General features: G+C 47.1%; 1 protein-coding gene across 1 annotated transcript in view; it reads right to left on the reverse strand.

Moving 5' to 3' along the window:
* Positions 1 to 519: 519 nt before the first annotated feature.
* The window catches only part of SLC18A2 (solute carrier family 18 member A2), a 38277-nt gene continuing 17598 nt past the window's right edge, over positions 520 to 21198 (reverse strand). Inside the window, exons 11-16 of the mRNA XM_032878888.1 lie at positions 13347 to 13425; positions 13077 to 13128; positions 11984 to 12047; positions 9982 to 10101; positions 9715 to 9848; positions 520 to 2807 (exon numbers count right to left, since the gene is read on the reverse strand). Coding sequence (XP_032734779.1) covers positions 2703 to 2807; positions 9715 to 9848; positions 9982 to 10101; positions 11984 to 12047; positions 13077 to 13128; positions 13347 to 13425 — 554 coding nt within the window. The 3' untranslated portion in view covers positions 520 to 2702. The remainder of the gene's footprint in view (positions 2808 to 9714; positions 9849 to 9981; positions 10102 to 11983; positions 12048 to 13076; positions 13129 to 13346; positions 13426 to 21198) is intronic.

Here is a 21198-nt window from a genome sequence, read left to right on the forward strand (position 1 = left end):
AAAAGTGAATAAATTTAAAATCACTTTAAAAATGTATTGTCTTTCTTTCTAAATTGAAATAATAGCTTTTCTTTAAGAGAAGGGTTTAGAACCCCTCTAAGATCTGAGTAAAACTGCAGTTCTCACACCTGTGAGTCTCACGCCTCAAAGAGACCCATGCACATACCCTGAGTTGTCTGGATTTCAGGGCCCTGTGCCCTGTGGGCTCACGTGCAGAAGAGTTTAGTTACTCCCATCAGATACGGTTATTTGTTCACGACAATCAGGAAAACATCGTGACTTTAGAAATGCAGGGGCAACTTACTGGGCTTTTCCACATTGACACCATGGGACGAGTTACAGATTTCAATTCAAAGCCAGTTTTGCAAAGCCAAAAAGTACGGTTCAGACTAACCTGAACTTTACCTGATGCCTGCAAGCAGAGAAGAATAGTCTTTAATTAGATTTTCACAGTCAATACCTTATGCATTTTATTCCAGCGATCATGTCTGGTTTATAAAGGAATACAAACAGGCACAGTAGTGTTCAGAAGATTTATTAAGGAAACGAGCTAAAACATGTATGCACATACACTCAGCAGTCAAAAGAAAAAACTGAATATTCTTTGCTACTTCAGTGTTTTTGTATCTACTTTGCCAGGTACAAACAGAAAAACCCATCTTTGCTCAAACATTCAGGGAGCTGTATATTCACGGTTAAGATGATACACATGTTAAAAGGGGAAAAAAAGCCTCACTTCACAGTCCTGCTAACCCCAGAATTTTAGTCCTACCTATAAAAGACCTTGTAATTTCCCCCTCTCAGATAAAATTGATACTTTTACTCCCCAAAACAATTCTGAAAAACCTCACATATCTTTTTATGCTCGTTCTAGAGATCAGCAGTGGCCATGCCTCTGCCAATCATCATTCTCAAAGAACTGAAGCCTCAAAGGCAAGAATGAAATTGGAGTAAATCGTACAGTACTGTGGTCAGGGAGAGCCACAAACCCTCTAAGAGAAGTCTCCCCTGTGGGAGTAGAAAACAATCCTGCTAGTTACGTTAGCCATATGAGAGTGCTTCTAGAGCCATCTTTCAAAGTCACAGACTTGTGCAAGTTGCCCAGTGCAAATGTGTGAGTAGGAAACTTGTCTGCTTCCACCACACTGCCCCTGAACACCAGATTTCCAGTCACCCCAAGAAGCTTCATAAAGCAAATGGGAAATAGCAGCTACTCTCTTAGAGAACGACGAGGTCGCGTCCTCGTTCTAAAGTTCCTTGCTCCTTGTCCAAGTTAACAGAAACACAACGTTAGCTTAACGAAATACAGACATTAGGTAATTTTTGTTGATTGCAGAGCTACAGAATTAACAAGTATTATCTGAGACATTCTACACTCCGCACACTCCAGTCACATCTCGCATAAAACATGACAGCTGACAGTGCTAACACAGTATTTGCTGATGAACTGAAAAGGCACGTCAATGTTGTCATGCTTAGGAAAACCACATTTTACACAGCACTAGATGATAGAAGGATACACAGACATTTCTAGATGTTCCTAGGGTTTTTCTGTCTCTGAAGGGAATGTGTCCTGACCTATTATTTTTACCTGTTTTCCTAACGTGATTCAAGATAATTTCATTCTTCCTCCATCTTCATTTAAAATTTGTTTTCACATTGATGTGAACAACCTTCAGAAGTCTAAAAATAATAGTTGCAATTCAAAACTTAATAGATTGCTAGAAGACACTTGGATAACCTCTTAACAGGTTAAAGATCTGGTCAGATTTTTTTCACATCACAGCAGCTATTAGGCTTTTAAATTTCTAAAAGTTGAACTAGATGTTAATGTATCTTATCACGCTTAAACAACCTTGACAGTATAAGGTGTGTCTACCCTCAATTTTCTTTCCTCCTAAGACAACCAAGTATATATTGGAAAGGGAAAGCTAGTTGTTCATAACTGTACTTCTGGGTGCATTTCTCTGCTTTCACAACATTTACTATTTTTCCCTATTGCCTTTAGTGTCTGCTGCCGGCCACATGACATGTGAATTTATAATTTACAACCATCTGTTTCCAGGTAGATGATTGCATAGAAAACTAATGCCAGCTACAATTTATGGGTAAGTCCAAAAGAGACGGACTCAAGTTCCTGTCCTCTGCATTTGAGAAAACTAGCTTTTAGCTCATAAATATACGCATCGTAGTTACAAGGTAACCACACTCAGTGTCACGACATCATATGCTGTCTTATTTGACTCTGTTTTTCAGACTTCCTTCTAGTTTCTCAGTGTTGGAAGTGTCTCGGAGATAATGTGTGCTTTAATTTTAAACACTCATTACCAATATTCAGAAAAAATATAAGATTTTTTTTGCCCAAGTGTTCATGAATGTAAGTTTTTTTAAAAATTATATTTGATTTGGATTCAAATATTTATAGATTTACACTATATCTATTTCGTCAAAATATATTGTATAATATTTAATAAAATCAAATACATAAAATAAAGTTTTCAACACTATTTATACAAACCCCTAGAAAAGCTGCTTTTTCTTTATAAGGCTGTTGGCAATCAATCGCAACCACGGAGAAGAATGAATAACCTTTGGTTGTTTTGCTTTCACCAGGGATGAATGGTGACTAAGACAGTTCCGGAGGAGTCATTTCACTGGAAACACGGTTTTGTACAATTAAATTTTGATGACTTTTGAGGATCTCAGTCACTTTCGGATTCTTCATCATCACCTATCGGATACGACTGGGTATTATTCTGGGTGTACATTTTTGTTTTAATGGGGCAGCTGTGATCCATGAGAATAGCCTGAAAGAGAGAAAAGTGCAGGTACATTAACCTTATTTCACAAAGATAAGATGGTTTTAACCTACCATCTTTAAGGATTACTAGCTGGAAAGCTGTGTCCAGCACCACGCACTGTCAGCCAGTCCTCCAGTGCCACTGCCAGGCGCCTGGCCCAGAAGCCTTGGGGTTCCACGCTCCAGGAGGGTCCCAGGCAAGAGAGACTGCGGACGTGGTCTCCACCAGGGCCGTGAGGTCCAGTCAGGACAACCTGTGAGCCGCGAGGCAAGGGCTATGGCGGGTCACGCTCAGGAAGAGTTCTATTTAGAATCTTGGAATTGGGACTCGGGGGGATCTTGGAGGTCACCCAGTCCAACTGCTGTGCACGGATTTCACTGTGGCAACACAGGAAGGGCACATGCTATCCTTAATGAGGTGAACTCCTGTTGGACGTGTGCCTGAGGCTAACCTGCGTCCCTTGTTTCTCGACGTGGATCCGGTTCTGATTCCAGCCATCTTCACAGACTCCCCTTATGGTATTTTAAGACCACCTCCATGGCCCCTTAGGTTTCCCTACACTGAACATCACGGGGCCCCTATGTTTTCATAAACGGCATTTCCAGAGCACCTCTCCCCAAATCCTGGGTGTCTTCCTCTTGCTCAAATGTAGGATTTAAAACAACACACACAAAAAAACACTCTCACAAACAGAAAAATCTTGTGCCTTCTCATTGTTACTGAAAAATAAACAGTCCATTGATCCTCAATTGAAAAACATCCTCAGTAAGTCCTGGTAATCATTTTTCCTCTTGAACATGTGCAGACCAAGCCTGCTGTCTGAGAAAACAGCTCCCCCTTATCCTGCCAGGCCCGTGCCAAGCCATCCCACTGCAAGACCTCCACTCCACGAGCACTCTCCGTGGTGGGCCGACAGCCCTGTGTGTACGCGCAGTGATTAAGGAACATGACCTTTACTGCATGTAAAGGGACGTACTGGAACGGGGCAGTTGTGCGCCAGACAGCCTTGTGCCAAAGTCTGTTCCTGCTGGAGGGAGGGGACGACAGCACCATGGCAGGACACTGGGTACAACTAACGGAGTCTCCCACCAGCTGTGCCTTTCAGAGTCTTACTCCACATAAACTATTCCAGTACCTTTGTGTACAGCATGAAAATCTACATGGAAGCATTTATCTGTTAAAATTTTTATCTCATGTTGGCCTATTGCAACCTATCTTGGTGTTTGTCAGCCCCCCCCCCAGGTCTTGCCCCATACATTTGATAAGTTCTGTGACTCCACTCAGTGCCAACCCATTTATCATTTGCTGAAAAATTCTAAAATTATCTGCCTGGGTGACATGTTAAGAAAACAACTTCCTTGACCCTCTACGGCTGTCAGCTCCAAGTGTCTGCTGCAAATTTTTTTTTTTAACACTTCATGCCAAGTCATGTATTTAATAAAGAGCTCTACTTCTAAACCTCAGTCACTGAGGCAGCAGACATTGTCCATCAGGACCATTCTCCCCATATGGACGTATCCTTGTTACACAAAAGGTTTAACCCCCAAAGAGCTCAACGTCTTATGTCCTTAGGGTAGCGATCCTCAAAGAAACATGTACAGGGGGCACCTGGGTGCTCAGTAGGTTAAGCCTCTGCCTTCGGCTCAGGTCATGATCTCAGGGTCCTGGGATCGAGCCCCACATCAGGCTCTCTGCTCAGCAGGGAACCTGCTTCCCCCCCTCTCTCTCTGCCTGCCTCTCTGCCTACTTGTGATCTCTGTCAAACAAAATCTTTAAAAAAAATATATACAGGAATCACTTGGGGGGAGGGGGAGTTAAACCTGAAATTCAGGTCCCTAACCCTTCATGGCAGTGGTGTCAACATGCTATGAGAAGCACCACCCCAGTGACACAGTATCATCCGGAACTCCAGCAGGGCATACGGTCGGCACCTGCTGCCCTGCCCCCCAGGTCCGTCCTCTCCCTCGCAGCAGCTCTGTGACTTCCCTCGAGGGGAGGACCGGTCCCACCACACTCAGGTGGAACGCTGGCCGTGGGTGACATGCTCCGGGACAGCTGTACAGAGGAGATGGGATGTGAGATGCACCTTGAAGGGTAGGAAGGATGGGCACAGCAGAGGAGCTGTAGGCACAGCCTAAATTATCTACTTGACAAGCCACTATGTAAAAGAGGGACACGGGCGCCTGGGTGGCACAGTTGGTTAAGCAGCGGACTCTTGATTTTGGCTCAGGTCATGATCTCCATATTGGGCTCCACACTCAGCACGGAATCTGCTTGGGATTCTCTCTCTCCCTCTGACCTCCCCCTCCCACAGCAACCACTGCCCCAACTAGCACACTTGCTCACTCTTGTGCTCTCAAAAAACAATAAGTATAAAAATAAAATAAAAACAGAAGACACTAAGTAAGCCAGCCTGGCTGCCACAGAGTTCTGACAATGAGGTACACGGACATTAATTAGCCCAACCACAGCGAGACCGCAGGGCCCTGAATGCCAGGCAAGGGGCCTCAATCCCTGACCCACAGGCCCGAGAGCCTTGGGAAGGATGCCATCGCTCTACCCTGCTCATAACTGCCTTCTCTCTCTTGGTTCAACCCCCTCCCCCCGCCGCTCCATTAGACCTGACTCTGCATATATGTAGATTTCTTAAGGACCCCAGAAACCTAACTGGGCACCTAGCATGGACTCAAACAGCAGTGTTGCAAGGGAACAAGTTCAGTCATACTGATGACGGGGGCATGGAACAGACTTCAGTGGTCAGAAGTTATCAATGCAGAAAAAATCATATTTGCACACAAAGCCTATTCCAGATAAGGTTTTTTTCTCGAAATACTGTTTCATTTCTTTTAGAACCTAGCTTACTGGCTTCTGAACCTCTTTTGAAAGACAGTGTGACAGTTCTGATTTTATAACAAGTTATATGTGAACAAAGAAGCCTGATGGCATAATGTAATATTCCCAAAGTTCGAGGGACAGAGAGAAGCGAACAGGATCCAGTGGGAAAGTCAAGTATGTAGTGGCCACAAAGAGTCAGGCTCAGGGAGCCACCACATAATTTAAGCCAGTGGTCTGCTGGGAAACAAGGCGTGTCTGACTCTCTACTGAAGACGAGGGGGAGGAGGAGGGTGTATTAATTCAGAGCACAGCCCAGTTACTGAGATTTGAACCTCTGCCAAATGCCTGGTTTTCCTATCAGACACAGAGCAGAATGAGGCTCTCCGAAGTGGTAAAAGCTTTGTTGGACCAAATGAAGTATATAAATTAAATACCCAGCTGGGGTACTGAGACAGGAAGAGCACTGGAGGGTACGTCCTCCAGGCTGGGCGATTTTGAGAGGTATCAGGCCTGAATGCTAGGAAGTTTTATTTACCATATCTAGGGGGAAAAAAAAAATTAGTGATGGCTTTGCATATCCACTATGTAAATGTCCTGTAAAGGGATATATTTTATAAATAGATTAATACAAGCAGGTCTTTGCCTGGCCCCTGCATTCAGGAAACAGAGTCCCTGGAAGGACCTTAGAACAACCATGAGAGATCTGAGAGTCACCCAGGAAAAGCCAGGTATGATCTCAAACACCTACTTTCCAATCTGGGCCACAACCAGAAACTTCAAGAGTAAGACACAAGAAACGTGCCCTATCTTCAAAAATAATTTTTCAATCTGAAAAAATATCCGTATCAGCGCACAGCTATTCTCAACCGGATATTATGAGAGCCATGGGCTGCATGTCATTTTCATGTACCTAACACACAGTTGTCGGGGCGCCTGGGTGGCTCAGTGGGTTAAGCCTCTGCCTTCAGCTCAGGTCATGATCCCAGGGTCCTGGGATCGAGCCCCACACCAGGTTCTCTGCTCTGCGGGGAGCCTGCTTCCTCCTCTCTCTCTCTCTCTGCCTCTCTGCCTAGTTGTGATCTCTGTCAAATAAATAAATAAAATCTTAAAAAAAAAAAAATACACAGTTGTCCTCACATGGCAGAGCGGGTATTTCTTACACTTGCAGAGGGACCTGAGCTGCAAACAGGTTTTTTTTCCTCCACCATACTGACAGGAAAGAAAGAGGAAGGAGGGGAGGGAAGGGGAAGGGAGGGGAGGGGAGGGGGAAACAAAGAAAGAAGGAAATCGAGTACACCAAACAGAAGAAACACTCAAGTGTCAGAAACTAATTCATGATTCTGTGACTGGGGACCCATGAAAACGGCATTCAATCTTCCAATATAAAACGGCTTAAGTCCAAATGTCTCATTATCAGAACACCGCCTCATGGAAGAATTATTTGCTCCCGTTTCTAGGCCATTTTCCGGCTCTCCCGTCCCCTGCATTTGTTAACTGCTCATCCTGAAGGCCAGCACTGGTCGGGATTGGATTTTCTCAAGTGGACAGTAATCAGCTCCGTCCCCTCGGTGGCACACTGCTGTCCCAGCCTCACTCCCCCAATCATGAAGTTTCTTCCTGCTCCACTGGCTCCATGAGCAGGCAGCCGCTGTCAGCCACCCTCAAAGGCTACCATTCCACTAGGCAAATGCAACCCAGTGTGATACCTTCAATGAAGGGCAGCCGTTACGGGCGGCGAGATGCACGTTCCTCCCAAGTTTTTAATGATTCCTCTTGCTAGGCATGTATCGAGGACTTTGACATTTTACAGTAAAAGTGGCTTTCTGGAAGCCTGCAATGCTTGCTGCTTTGCCTCTCAAGATTGTCTCTTCCTCTTCCCTCGGCATTTTTTTTTTAAGATTTTATTTATTTATTTTACAGAGAAACATCACAAGTAGACAGAGAGGCAGGCAGAGAGAGAGAGGAAAGCAGGCTCCCTGCTGAGCAGAGAGCCCGATGTGGGACTCGATCCCAGGACCCTGAGATCATGACCTGAGCCGAAGGCAGCGCCTTAACCCACTGAGCCCCCCAGGCACCCTTCCCTCGGCATTTTTAAGTGAATTAAATTAAATTAAATTAAAGCACAGAATTACATGAGGGAAGAGAAGAGGCACCAGGCGTCTGCCTGCTTCCTGCAGGGTCTCATGGGGAACCCACAGCAGTAGCTGGTGGGTGGGCTGATCCCCCATTCATCCTCAGCCCTCACTCATTTCCTCCGACGCCCCAGATAAGCCATCAGGCTGCTGCCAGCACACAGATAACCCAACAGCCACTAACGTCCTCTTCTTGGCTAAGGAAACCCATTCAGCAGTCCTGGGGTCTCAGTAGCAAAAGGAAGTGCTCACCTCGCAGAGGGGACAAAGGGAGGACAGCAGGGGACCTCTGAGCAGACAGTAAATCAGAGCACTTGGTAAAAGCAAGAAGTAGGGGGTGACACTGGACATAATAACACATTTATTGAGCATTTACTGTGTGCTAAGCACAGGACTAAGCACCCTGTGGCATTCTTCTCCAAATCCTCACGGCACGGCAATGAGGCAGATGCTTTCATTTTCCCCATGGGACAGTTTGGCTCCAAGGCCATGCCAGCCCTTCACCATCTCCCAAGAATCTTAAACTGTCTCTTGGGTGACAGGAGCATTTGTAGGTGATTTGTCTGGTTTTGGTCAAAAAGGGTTAAGAATAACCTTCCTTCAGCCTTAATCAAATTGATATGATGGCAACAGAATGACAGTTTTTAGTTGTTGCACTGAGAATTTTCTGACCCTGGTTGGGGCAAGGCACGGTGCGTGGGTCAGGCCAGAAGACAGGTAGGAATATCAACAAAGCACTACGGGTTGTTCAGAACTGGTGGGGGGGGGGTCTGAGCACGAGGAAGGAAACAAAGGCGGGGGGGGTCTCCATCGGGATATTTCCACACCTTCCATTCCTTTTCTTTCTGTCAAACGGGTTGTAAGCGATTCAAAATTATCTCAATAAAGGGCCTAAGACCAGTGCCCAATGCTGAATATATTTCTTAAATACATTGAAGGAATTAATGAATACAAAGAATGCTGCAAACAAATACAGGCACACATAGCCTAACTTTAGAATCTGTGTCTGTTTTTAAACCCACTCTTTGGGGAAATTCATAAAAGGGCAGTTTGAGAAATGCCAAAGCATCAAGACCCACTTCAGTTCAACCATCAGAAAGAACTTCTGATGTACCCCCAAGAGAGCATCACAAGCGACCCTCATAATCACAAATACTGTCTCTCCCTGCCTCGGTTATCTCATTCATTCTTAACCTAAACCACTCTTCTTCCAGCTGGATGAGAATCTGTCACCATGTGAGGTTTTAAAAACTCCATCACCAGGTCTGAGGGCTGTCAGGTGAACATGACTATTGCATTTCAAAATTCAAGTTTAGAACCAATAAGTGAATCTGTTCAGAAGAGGAACACCTTACACTCAATTCTGTATCTTGCATCTGGATATGACTGTGGTTGTGAAATTGTGAATTTAAAGGTTACCCATGCTTCTGTGTGCCCAGAGGTACATATATGATAGTTTTCCAAAATGCTCTGTTATCTACACCAAAGCCATCTCCAGAATCTTTTGCAGTAAGGACTGAAACACTATTATTTAAAGCTGTAAGGCTTAGGAGAAAAGCAGACAGCACCAAAAATGGCTAATCTTGGGACTTGGCACAGGAGGCAAAAAAAAAAAAAAAAGAAAGAATGTTCAAGATTCTCAAGAACTGAAGAAAATTACACTGAACTACCCTACCCCATTTCTGGTTGGCAAAAGAGCTGCACAAACTGCTAACATATGTATAAAAATCATTTCATTCTTCACATTTATAAACAAAACTTTTGATACAGTAAAAGAAATACGGTCCATGTGGTATACACTCAAAAAGAACTCTGACCATTTATGTTTGAGTGTTCTGCCCAAAAGGAGCAGAAATGTATTTCATAACTAAGCCATGAAGAAACTGCCCAGAAGATCATGCTAAAATGATCAAGAAACACTTGATTGCATCCTAAAATTTTCTTACCATTTTTTCTTCTTTGGCAGGTGGACTTCGAAGAAAAAAGCAGAGAGGAGCAAAAAGAATATCTATTATTCCAATAATGGTCATGAGCCATGGAAATCCGATTGCCTTTGCAACAGCCCCACCAGCAGAAGGACCTTTCAGAAAGAGAGAATTAGATCAACCTCTCTCCAGATGTCTCACAGATAGAAAGACACAAAAGTTTAAATAATTTTCAATCATGATCATGCATTAAGCTAAAATGTTGTTTTGAAAAGCCAGAGTCCTTACCTATGGCATATCCCATGCAGAATGCCACATCGGCAATGGCGTACACGCTCCCGTAGACGGACACGTGCCGCAGGTCGACCAGGTAGCCCATGATGGGCATCATTGATGAATCCACCATTCCTGTGGACAGTCAGGGAACATGGTCTATGGAAAATGGACATAACCCAAAAACGCAGGGAATATCAGGGACTGTGTCCTAACCTCACAACCTTACCAGTTCTTCCCCAGTGGTCGCTACCACCCGTGAGTCTCAAGGCAAGCTGCCCAAGGCATACCCTTCACTGAAGACAGACAGCCAGTCGCGGAGGCTGGGACTGGAACCCAGGCCACCTTTACCTGTTCTCCACCTTACCTCACCTGTCCTCCATGGTCTAAAGGGCCCATTTTCCAAGGGAGAGCTCCAGTCCTCTGGTGACTCCCAGACCAGGCTGTGACATCCAGGGGGGTGTGCTGGCTGCCGGCTACTGGCCGTGCAGACCCCCTCACTTGCTCCCAGCTGGTACTTTCCAGATTAACTCTCTTCTGGTCCACAGACCCCTTGCCCTCACCCAGGGGTCACAACTACAGGCCTCATACACTCCCTCCCCCTTCCACACCTTAGCCTCACACACGGACCATAAGAAGAAGTTGGAAAGTATCGGGAAAGATGGGAAGGAATCAGGACATGAAGCTGTCTAAGGGATTACCCTGCCCTGCTCTTGGAAGAGACTGAAAGAGAGACTGCTAATTTGGGGCTCAAACACCAACACCAAGGCCAGTATTAGAATCCCTTATTCCTTCAACAGTCAGGGACAGGCAGCCTAAAGAAAGAGCATGTGTGCTGAGGCCTGGGCTCATGGCCCTGGCAGGGTGAGCAGGGCCTTATCTCTCCAAACACTAGCTTTCCCACCTGTAAAATGGTGCAGATAACGATCGGCTACAATGAGACTATCTGTGGACACCTCCAGCGGTGTGCTCCAACGCTCGCTCCCTCCCCTCCACCAAGTACTAGCGGCAAGAAGGGGAGGGAAGTTTCATTCAGTGAGTATTTATTAATGCCCTAACATGTGGAGGGTGCTGAGGCCATGGGGTGAACGAAACGGACAGTTGGACAGGCCGCAGAGAGTTGAAACCTGCATTACGGTTGTCACTGACGCCATGAGGTGCCGCACGAGGACAAACCTGACCCAGCCTGGGGAGTGTGCAGAGCCTCCCTTCTCTCTTCCCACTGCACCAAAGATTCACTTCTTGACAGATTTAGCATTTACTCTTATTAGGGCCCATGTGTATATTACAAAGGAGAAACAAATGTATACTATTTATCAAAAGTGTGCGGGGCGCCTGGGTGGCTCAGTGGGTTAAGCCTCTGCCTTCGGCTCAGGTCATGATCTCAGGGTCCTGGGATCCAGCCCCTCATCGGGCTCTCTGCTCTGCGGGGAGCCTGCCTCCCTCGCTCTCTCTCTGTCTGACTCTCTGTCTACTTGTGATCTCTGTCTGTCAAGTAAATAAATAAAATCTTTAAAAAAAAAAATGTTCAGGAGGTTTTTCCTAACAAGTGACTGTCCCTCACATTACAAAGACGTGTCCCTTTGAAGACAAGAAGTCCCATAGCTCAGTGGTGATCAGCGCCTCTGTTCCTCTTTTCTGTACTAAACCTTATAAAAAGTACAGGTGAGGTCTCTGCCCGCACCAGGTTCATGGGAGCAGTTCCGTGCACAGATCTGAGTCCTAACAAACGGGCTCTGAGTGAGGGATTTTCTTGTTTGCCCGAGGCCAGCCACGGAGCAGCCGTTTGCCTCTGTAAATATCAGGCTTTTCAACGTACTGGTTTTCTGGAAATAAATGACCAGCGGGCAGAAGCAGGTCTAATATCTGTAGATAATCGACAGGCTGCCCACAGCCTCCTCTCAGGCTTCCGGAAATTTTAGGTTGAGGAAATAGACTCTGCCCAAATCAGACGAAATCTTTCTTAGTCATGGAGAAAACAAAGTTTCAAATTTAGGCATAAGGTTATGTGACTTACCAATTGCAAAGCCAACTCCAAAGTTAGGAGCTATGAGTCCATAAATGTTTTTTGCAAAAGGAATCTGTAAGAGGAAATAACATTACACTAGAATCACGATATCCAACTGTAAATCTTCCGGGAAAATCTTCAGGACATGCTTTCTCAGGCCTAGTGTGCTGTTTCCTTCTGAGGGAAGTGGGAAGAAGGAAGAGGGCGGGGTTTGGGGAGAACCGGGACCTCCAAGCCTTTAGAAGCTGAAGCTGAAATGGGTTTTGCAACCACCAAGGAAAACTCGCTGCCTGCCGGAGTTGAGATCAGCCTGGACCACACTCTACTTCTGACAAGGACCAGGAGGCCTCACTTGCGGTGGATACTGGCCATTGGTAGAAGGTGTTTTATTCTAGGAAACAGTCTTGCTATTGTTTCGGCCAGTAGTCTGAAAGTGTTTTATATACATTATTTATATATGCATAAATGTATACAGATATGTACTATACATACACATATATATAAATGTATACATATATAAATAAATTTATATTTATTATAAACTTTATAAATTTATAATTTTATGTGATCATATACAATTATATATAATTTTATATTTTGTATATAAAAATTTAGAATTGTATATAAAAATATATTATATAATTATAAAAATTTGTAAGTGAATTTATAAATAAATTTATAAATTTAAGTGAATTAATTTATAAATAAATTTATAAATGTAAGTGAATTTATAAATAAATTTATAAGTATAAATGTATAAATATATTGTTTGAAAGTTTTATAAGTATATTTATAATATATATTATAAACATCACAATGTTTAAGATGTTGGGGGGGAGTTGGGCACTGACATACACAGTACGCAAAAAACGTGCTACATGACCTCCAACTGACTGACCTCAAATTAAAAATCTATTCCTTGAAGAATCTTGTCCAAAACGCTTAAGAAGATTAAAAAAAAATTAGAGGAAAATGGAGAGGTCATAAAACCAAATATCAACAAACTTTAAATGGTTATAAAAGGTTTCCTGGGGAGTCTAGTCCAAAGCAATAGTTTTATTTACAGAGCATTACCCCTTGTCAAATATCATCTTTTACTCACACATAAAATGCTGATGCCAACAATTATCATTCCTAGAAGAGCGCAAAGCCACCTGCCAAAAAACAAAACATAAAAAAGCACCTTTAATAAATGACCACTTCAAAGTTTTCCTCAGGTAAAATGTATAAAAAATAAAATGTATAAAAGTGTATAAAAAAATCTTCAGTAGAAATCAAAGCAGTTGCCTGTGATAAGGCAGAAACATGCAGAATTTGCCTCAAAGAGCTACATTTTTCTAAGAGAGTGGGCGCTGTTCACACATCATCTTACCTCCCCATTTTGTGTGCGAGCATCCCAAAAATATTGGTTCCGATGAGATAAGAGATGCTAGCTGGCAAGAAAGCGATGCCTGTAAATTTATGAAAAGGACACCTTATCAGCATTGATCATCAGTCAAGTGTTAGAAAAAGTAATCATTGTCAGACACCACAATGGTGATGAGAACCGAGGAGAGGAGCCCCAGGACCTGCACGCACGCAGCTAATATCCGGTGGCGGACGGATCCAGACTGGACCCCACGGTCCCGATCCGTCCTCACAAAGCTGCTGAGACGCTCCAGAAATGAAATCCGCTCCTCTATCAACAGCTCCATCTTCCCTCCATCCGGGCCTGCTGGGGGCTGGGAGCCGCCTGACACGGGCGGCTCCCGCGGCGGGAGCGGGGCCTCTGCGACCCCACGCGCGACCCCAGCCTCACCCCTTTGTTACTTTACCACGGAAGGAAGACGCAGGCATTGAAAAAAAAAAAACAAAAACGCGGGAACATTAAGGACCAAGAAAAAAGTTACAATCATCCCAAACCCCATCACTCAGAGAATGCGCATGGGGATCTCCTCCCGTCAGTTTGTACGCACAAGTTTGCACACACTCAGATAAATGCGTGTGCACGGGACTGTAAGGAAAACAAAACAAAACAAAACAAAACATGGGTTTATGTTATTGTTCTACGCCCTGCTTCTTTCGACTAGCATTATGAAGATCTTTCTATGTCTGAAAAAATAAATGTCCACGTGGTCCTTTTTTGTGACCGAGGCACGTGACAGACATTGACATGTCCAGGGTTCCACGCTCTCCCAGAGATCTGGCATCCCTGGGGCCAACCCTGTGCCAGTTTCCAGCTGCGGGTGGCAGTGGTCGCCTTGAACGTCGTGTGTGCGTTGAACAGAAAGCCTCCTCGAATCCCACCTGCCTGGCTGCGGGGATTGGTCCAGATCAGCTCTGTGTGGTCCCCATCTGTCATCACGACAATAGACCATCTCTTCTCGAAAGATGGCTTGTCAAACTAGTCATACTTTGGTGTTCTTCTTGGACTCAGTTATACCAGCTTTGATCCTAAGCCTTGCCCACAAATGGTGAGCGCTGCTCTGTCCCCGATCCCACGACTGTAACACCAGACGCTAGACGGTCAGCAGGTGGGCACTGTTCTTGAAACGCACGTGGCCCGCGGCCTTTCTTGTCTCGGCAGCTCAGCAGGGCGCAGACAGGTGGGATCTGGCCCCCTTCGAGCATATAGCAGCCTCTCCCTGCAGCTCTGCGAGCACGAAGGCCGTCAAACCCTCCCAGGAGGCTGAGCCTGCCAGCACAGGTGGGGTTTCAAAATGATTAGGTTCAGGAGCAAAATCCAAAACCAAATGACCCTGGCCTTGGTGATCGGGGAGAGGAGAATAAAGAGCGATCTCACTGCCGTGTTCCAGGAAACCATTTCCGTCACGCTTGTCGTCCAGGTGGCCAAATGACGGCTGGGCGTAATCAGATTCAGCAAACACGACTGAGAGCATGGGCCCGGCTCAGGGCTACAGCGAAGCCAGTGGCCACAACGTGGCTCTGGTCGCCATGAGACGTCTCCAAAGGAAGGAATCAGATGACGACTGAACTGGGACAGGGCAACGTCAGGGGCCGACGCAGGTACGGACACAGTACAGGTACGGAACCCAGAAGCTCCCCAAAGCAGCTCGTAACTAAGCCCAACCTTGACCACAACGTCATAGAGTTAGTCTGGAGAAAGAAACCATGAAGACCTTGGTCTCAGGACAAGTGTCTGTGGGGTCTGGGGAGGGCGTAAATGACGGGAGAAGCAAAGTACACGTAACAGCACAGATGCCGTGAGAAACAGCCACGACACTGGGCCTCGGTGTCCGAGAAACAAAACATGGGGGCCTGGAGCCCCTCGGAGAAGGCAGCTGCTCATCCTCCCAGACAGGAGGACCAAGGTCCCAGATTGGAATATCTGATCTTTCTAGAAAAGCCTCAACTCAAGGTTCTTACATGAAACCTCTTGGGATGCGTAAATGTTGGTGACTAAATGTTAAAAACATAAAGCCCTCGCAGACTGACACTGAAGCAGCCAACCAAACCCCCCCACCCCCGCCCAGGGCTGAACACCTGTGGGCTGAACTTGGTCCACAGACACGGCCATGAACTGGAGCCAATGGAAGCGGATTGCAGAGAACCCGGCCAGGAGCCCTGCTTCCTGGTGAATCCCGACTCTAGGAGCCAAGCCTCAAGGCAGGGTCGCCAGCGAGCTCCAGAAGAAGCCCCAGATCAGCTACAGCTTCCTGACTTACCAGCGGGGTGCTAAGCTCACTGTGGGAAGCACACGTGGGTGCCCCTTATTTTCCACCGACAGCAGAACCGTTCAGGCAGCAAACTGCAGGTCCTGGCTCTCCAGGAAAAAGCACCGGAAGTCAGGCAAGAAACAAGATGTCCCTTTCACAGACTAGTGGAGGCTCCAGCGGGTCACCGTAACCTCTCAGAGCCCGGGGAACAGCGACCGTCCCTACAGCACGCAGCTCACGGGAAGGCTTTGAGGTTCAGAGGGCAGCCCGCCCTCCCCGTCTGAGCCCCCTGCCCTGTCCCTCCCTGCGGGTGCCTTACTGACCTTTCACCCTGGTGGCCTGGCCGGCCCCAGACTGCAGCGAGGTCCTAGCGGACAGGGGGACCATGTCACCTGTTCCGGGAGGCAACCAGGCGGCGCTCAGAACACGGCTGAGCACTTAGAGGAAAAAGCCCGTGTGAGGACACGGACTTCACAGAACCAAAGGTATTGAGGGAGGCCACTGTCCCTCGCAGGCAGAGCCGCCTTTGTGCAGCACCCTGGGGGCGAGAGGGGGCGGTGTGGTCTGGAGCTAGAACCCTCTTTTCCTGACTTCCAGCTTCAGACGTCAGGCTCCAAGCCCCGAGAGCTGGTCTTCCGCGGCTTCGGCCTCCTCGGCATTGCCAGTGCCCCAGCACAGCACACAACCAACAACCCATTCTAGGGACAAAGAAACTTAGAAACCTCAGTGTGCCTCCCGCAGCAGCCTGCCGGGTGTCCCAAGAGACCACCTGGCTTTGCTCAGAGAGCCCACTGCTCTTCCAGACAGCTCTGTGTGGACGGCTCCCGCCAGGGGCTGGTGTCCTAACCCCAAGCCCGGATCTGCCCATCACTTCCACCCGCTGATCCTGCTGTGCATTCCAGAACCTTCCACCTCCTCCCCCAGCCCAGCCACCGGCACGGTTTGGCTTCCCTGACGAACCACCACCAGGGCTCTGGGTCGTGGCCAGTGACTGAGCACCAGCTGCCTCCCTCGTGTACAAGTTCAAGTGACTCCTCTACCTTGAAACATGGTGCCCAGGACTGACCCCGCCCAGCTCCTTGCTGGGTGCACAACAGTGACCACTACCATCTGAGGAAGGCCTGGACGATTCACAGGGCTGGCTCCACCGTCTGGCCCCTGGGTCACTCTGGGCTCCAAAGGCAGTCATGCCTGCTCTGGCCCCGGGGAGCCACCACTCACGCAGCCCTCGTGGGACTCATGCACACTGACCCGCACCCCCACCACGCCCCTGCCGCCCTCCAGGCGGTGTTTTCCACCCCAGGGCAGGACTCTAACCTCTCACCAGAGAGAGTCAGTCCTCCTTGGCCCTTTCAGACCTTCATTCTGCCCAGGGAGATCTTTTTGGATCTGTCACGAACGAGCCAACTTGACCCTCCACAAACCCGTATGCCGTGCAAATGCGACAAGAAGTCTTTGCATCTTCCCAACACGAGAGACGTGTGGATCGGCCGGCCTGCACACGGTGTGGGGGCCACACGTGGGAGCCTCTCCTTCTGCTGGGCCCCTGCTCTCCTCACAGGGGTGCCTGTACCTGCCTGTACCTCCAGAAAGTGTACCCACAGGGACCGTCCACCCACCCCTGGGCTTTTGTGGAAAGTCTGGCTTTGACCACAGGTTCACCGGGCACAAGAGGGCGAGGCTCTACCTGCCACAAAGCCCCCAAGGAGCCAATGCTGGACACGCAGCCCCAGGAGGGATGGTGGGGATGCATCCGCGGGCTTCTACCGAGCTCTGGATCACCCATTCCTGAGGTCCGCAAGGGCCTGGTCCAGAACCAGAACAGGGCAATTGTCCGGGTTTGGCCTCCCTAGGGAGGCTCAGGAGGCTGCAGTCCTCACATCCCGGAGTGACAGCATACGGGCAACCCTCTTGTCTTGGGTACCCAGCCAGGCTGGCCCTGGACGTGCTGAAGGTCATGGCTGGCTGGGAGTGGAGGGGCTCCCCTGCCCAGCAGCCCGGTATCCTAGCCTCCATCCTGCACTGCACCGGGACACCTCCTTAAAGAACCAGAAGAAAGAGTCTGGCTCTGCTCTTCTCTGGGCCGCATTGCCCAGAGCTTACATTCCCTTTCGGGGTTTGGAGGCCTCACCAGCAACGGGGTCCCTAAGCCTCCTGGCATCAGGGAGAGGTCATCTGACCCCAGACCTGAGGGAAAGAGAGATGCCATGAAAGCATTCTCTCCCTTCCAATCCAAACTCAGGGCCGCCCCCAAGCGGCAGTGGTGTCTGGGGGACAGGCTCACAAGGGAACCCTCTAAAATATCAGCGGCCGCCATCTACCGTCTCTAAAAATTATGGCCAAAACCATAGCATTCAACAAAACAATCATGGATCACCCGGGTAGCTGGTAAGGCTGATTTGCTTTGACTTCAAACCTTACAGTCTTTTTCCAGAAATGCTGAGGGAAGCAGAGGGACAGAAGGACTTCCCTTTTCACACTGGACCGGGGAGAGCTCACACGTGGCCTCACACAGGGAGGGGAGGCTGCCTGGGGCCCCCGCAAACGGCCATGCCCCCTCCTACCGGCCAGTTCTCATCACCACCCTCAGTCCTCATCCGGCAGCCCCCACGGGGCCCTCTTCACCCCAACGCTCCAGGGCCTGAGGGGCTCTGGGAGAGCTGGGCCACAAGCTGCAGGCAGTGCGCTCCCCTCCCACCAGGGAGGACTTGGCAGAGCTACGGGATTCTCTTGAAGAAATACAAGATTCTCTTGAAGAAACACAAATCTCTGTCTGAGGCAGAAGGGAAGCGATGGCACAGTGGAAAGGTGCGGTGACCACCACCATCTGGCCTAGGAGATAAGCCCTAGGAGAGGATCTCCTGATAAAATCGGGGAGGCCTCCGGCCTGTTATCTGACCCGGAAGGCCTAGGCCCTCTGACAGGCTTTAAGGACTTCATAAAGAAGGCTGTGTCCAGAGAGGAAGCAGCCGAGGAGCCCTGCTCATGGCCAAGATGCACTCGGTCAGGAAAAGAAGTCAGCGAGGTGGGGACATCAGAAACACCAGCAGGTCCTGGGATGGAGCCCGCTTCGGGCTCTCTGCTCAGCGGGGAGCCTGCTTCTCCCTCTCTCTCTGCCTGCCTCTCTGCCTACTTGTGATCTCTGTCTGTCAAATGAATAAATAAAATCTTAAAAAAAAAAAAAAGAAAAGAAAAGAAAAAGGTATGTGAGCAGGGACTAGCTGCCCAGATATCCAACAATGTCCTAAAGCTCCAGGAATCAAACAGGAAAGCACAGACACGGGAATTCCTACCGAAGGAACAGAAGAGAGAACCCAGAGACAGGCCCAAGGACACACAGTTTTTTCAAGGACGATAAAGGTGGGAAAAATTGGGTGTGCTCGTAGGGTAACTGGCTGGTCCTACAGCAAACAGTAACCCCAGGTCCTTCTCACACACCATGCGCCTAGATTTAATCCATGTAAATCCAAGATTTTAATGTAAAAAACAAATCATAAAATTAGGGGAAAATATGGATGACAAAAATGATCTTCACATGGGGAAGGTCTCCCCGGAGCTTCCCTTGAAATGACAAGGACATGAAGGGGCAGACCGCTAACTCTGACGAGCGGCATCTTAGAGGTTCTGACTGGGCAGTAAAACACATTTCTAAACTCAAAAGACATACAACAAAACAAAGGCAATATTTGTGAAACATCTGATAACAGATTAATAAACATGCAAAGAATATTTAAAATCAGTGGGGACCCAACTCCACAGAAAAAATGGGCAACCTATCTTAATAAGAAATCCACAATAAAGGAAATAGGCATGCCTGATAAACACATCAAAAGATGCTCAATTGCACTCAAAGAATTTGTAAAAAATAAATCAAAATGAGACACACACCCCCAACCTTCTCACATATGCAACTAGGAAAGACTGACAGTTCTCGTGTTAATGCAGTGTTACTAATTACCGAAAGCCCATTGCACTTTCAGGAATTTGCACACAGTTCCACTTCCAATCATGAACAGGAATGCATGTAAGAATATTTTGCTACAGTATGGTTTCTAAATGGCAAAAACCAAAACTAACCCAAATTGCCAATGATAGCAACTAGCGGAAAATTTATGGTATAACCTTAAAATAGAACAATATCCAATCGTTAAGATGAATGACAGGCTTCTAGCTAAATAGGGCAGATTATATCTATAGGTTTTTCCTCCATTCCCATCTCAAATTCTGTTTAAATTTTAATAAAAGAACAAAAGAAAACTCCACACCCTCCCCCTCGATGCCCAAAAACAGACAAAAAGGAAAAGGAGAAAATGTAGTGAGAAGGAGAAAGAAGCAGAGAGACCAGTGAGGGACACAGCAGAAAACACTGGAACCTGCCACTTGCACATGGGGCAGCCAACAAGAAGCAACAGCTTCTGTGCCTAAGAACACAGAACATTAAGAAAAATGAAGGCTCCAGGTACTGTGAATGTAAGGCTGAGGCTGTCAACAGGAAAGATGCTTGAAAGGCTAGTTTAAGAGACTTGGATTCCTCAGCTCTCAACTGCTCACCCTGGCAGGAGACCGCTTCTTTAGGGAAACCAAACTCAACTAGCCCAGGGGCCCCAGGCAGCATGGAGACCAGGGATAGCCTGAGACATTGCGGCGGGAAGTGAGTGGAAGTTTTCCTACTAAATGGTAAGACATTGTTATTTCAATGGCCCTTCCACACAGACAAAACCACTCAGAGTAAATATGAAAGGGCTCTTCAAATTAAAGATATGAAGACATCAATTATAAAAATTCAATAGACAGTTTAGAAAATGAAAATTAAGAAATGAGCATAGGGGCACCTGGGTGCCTCAGTGGTTAGGCCTCTGCCTTCAGCTGGGTCATGATCTCAAGTTCTGGGACTGAGCCCCACACATTGGGCTCACTGCTCAGCGGGAGGTCTGCTTCTCCCTCTGCCTCTTCCCCTCACTTGTGTGCAAGCTCTCTCTCTCCAATGAATAAATAAAATCTTAAAAAAAAAAAGAAAGAAATCACTGGAAATAAGAAAAGGTAAGATAAATTAAAAGGATAAAACACAGAGGGTCCAACATTGAATCAAAAAAACTAATAGTAAAAGAGAGAAAATAGAGTAGGGGAGAGGATTAATTAAAGAAATAATACAAAATGGTTTCCCAGAACAAAAATGAGCAGCATCTCTGGTGAACAGGCTAAACAAGCAAGCGCCCAGTACAAAGGAAAAAGATCCCACTGCAAAAACCATCATGGATACTCAAAACCTAGAGAGGAAGAGATCCTCCCAGCACTTACAGAGGATAGGGAATGAGACTGACACTAGCCTCCTCAACAGCAACCCTGGACACCAGAGCACAATAGGTCATTGGCCTCAAAACTGAAGAAAAGAAATTTCCAACCAAGGATCATACACTCAAGTAGACTAAGTCAACCAAATATGAGAATAAAAATGTTTATTGATATGCAAGATCTCTGAAAATTTTACCTGCTATTCACCATCTCTCAGAAAGCAGCTAGAGGATGTGTTCCATCATAATGATAGAGTAAACCGAGAGAAAGGAATAT

Source organism: Lontra canadensis, unplaced genomic scaffold (genome assembly GCF_010015895.1).
Source record: "Lontra canadensis isolate GAN:19392208 unplaced genomic scaffold, GSC_riverotter_1.0 scaffold3, whole genome shotgun sequence".
Taxonomy (NCBI): Eukaryota; Metazoa; Chordata; class Mammalia; order Carnivora; family Mustelidae; genus Lontra; species Lontra canadensis.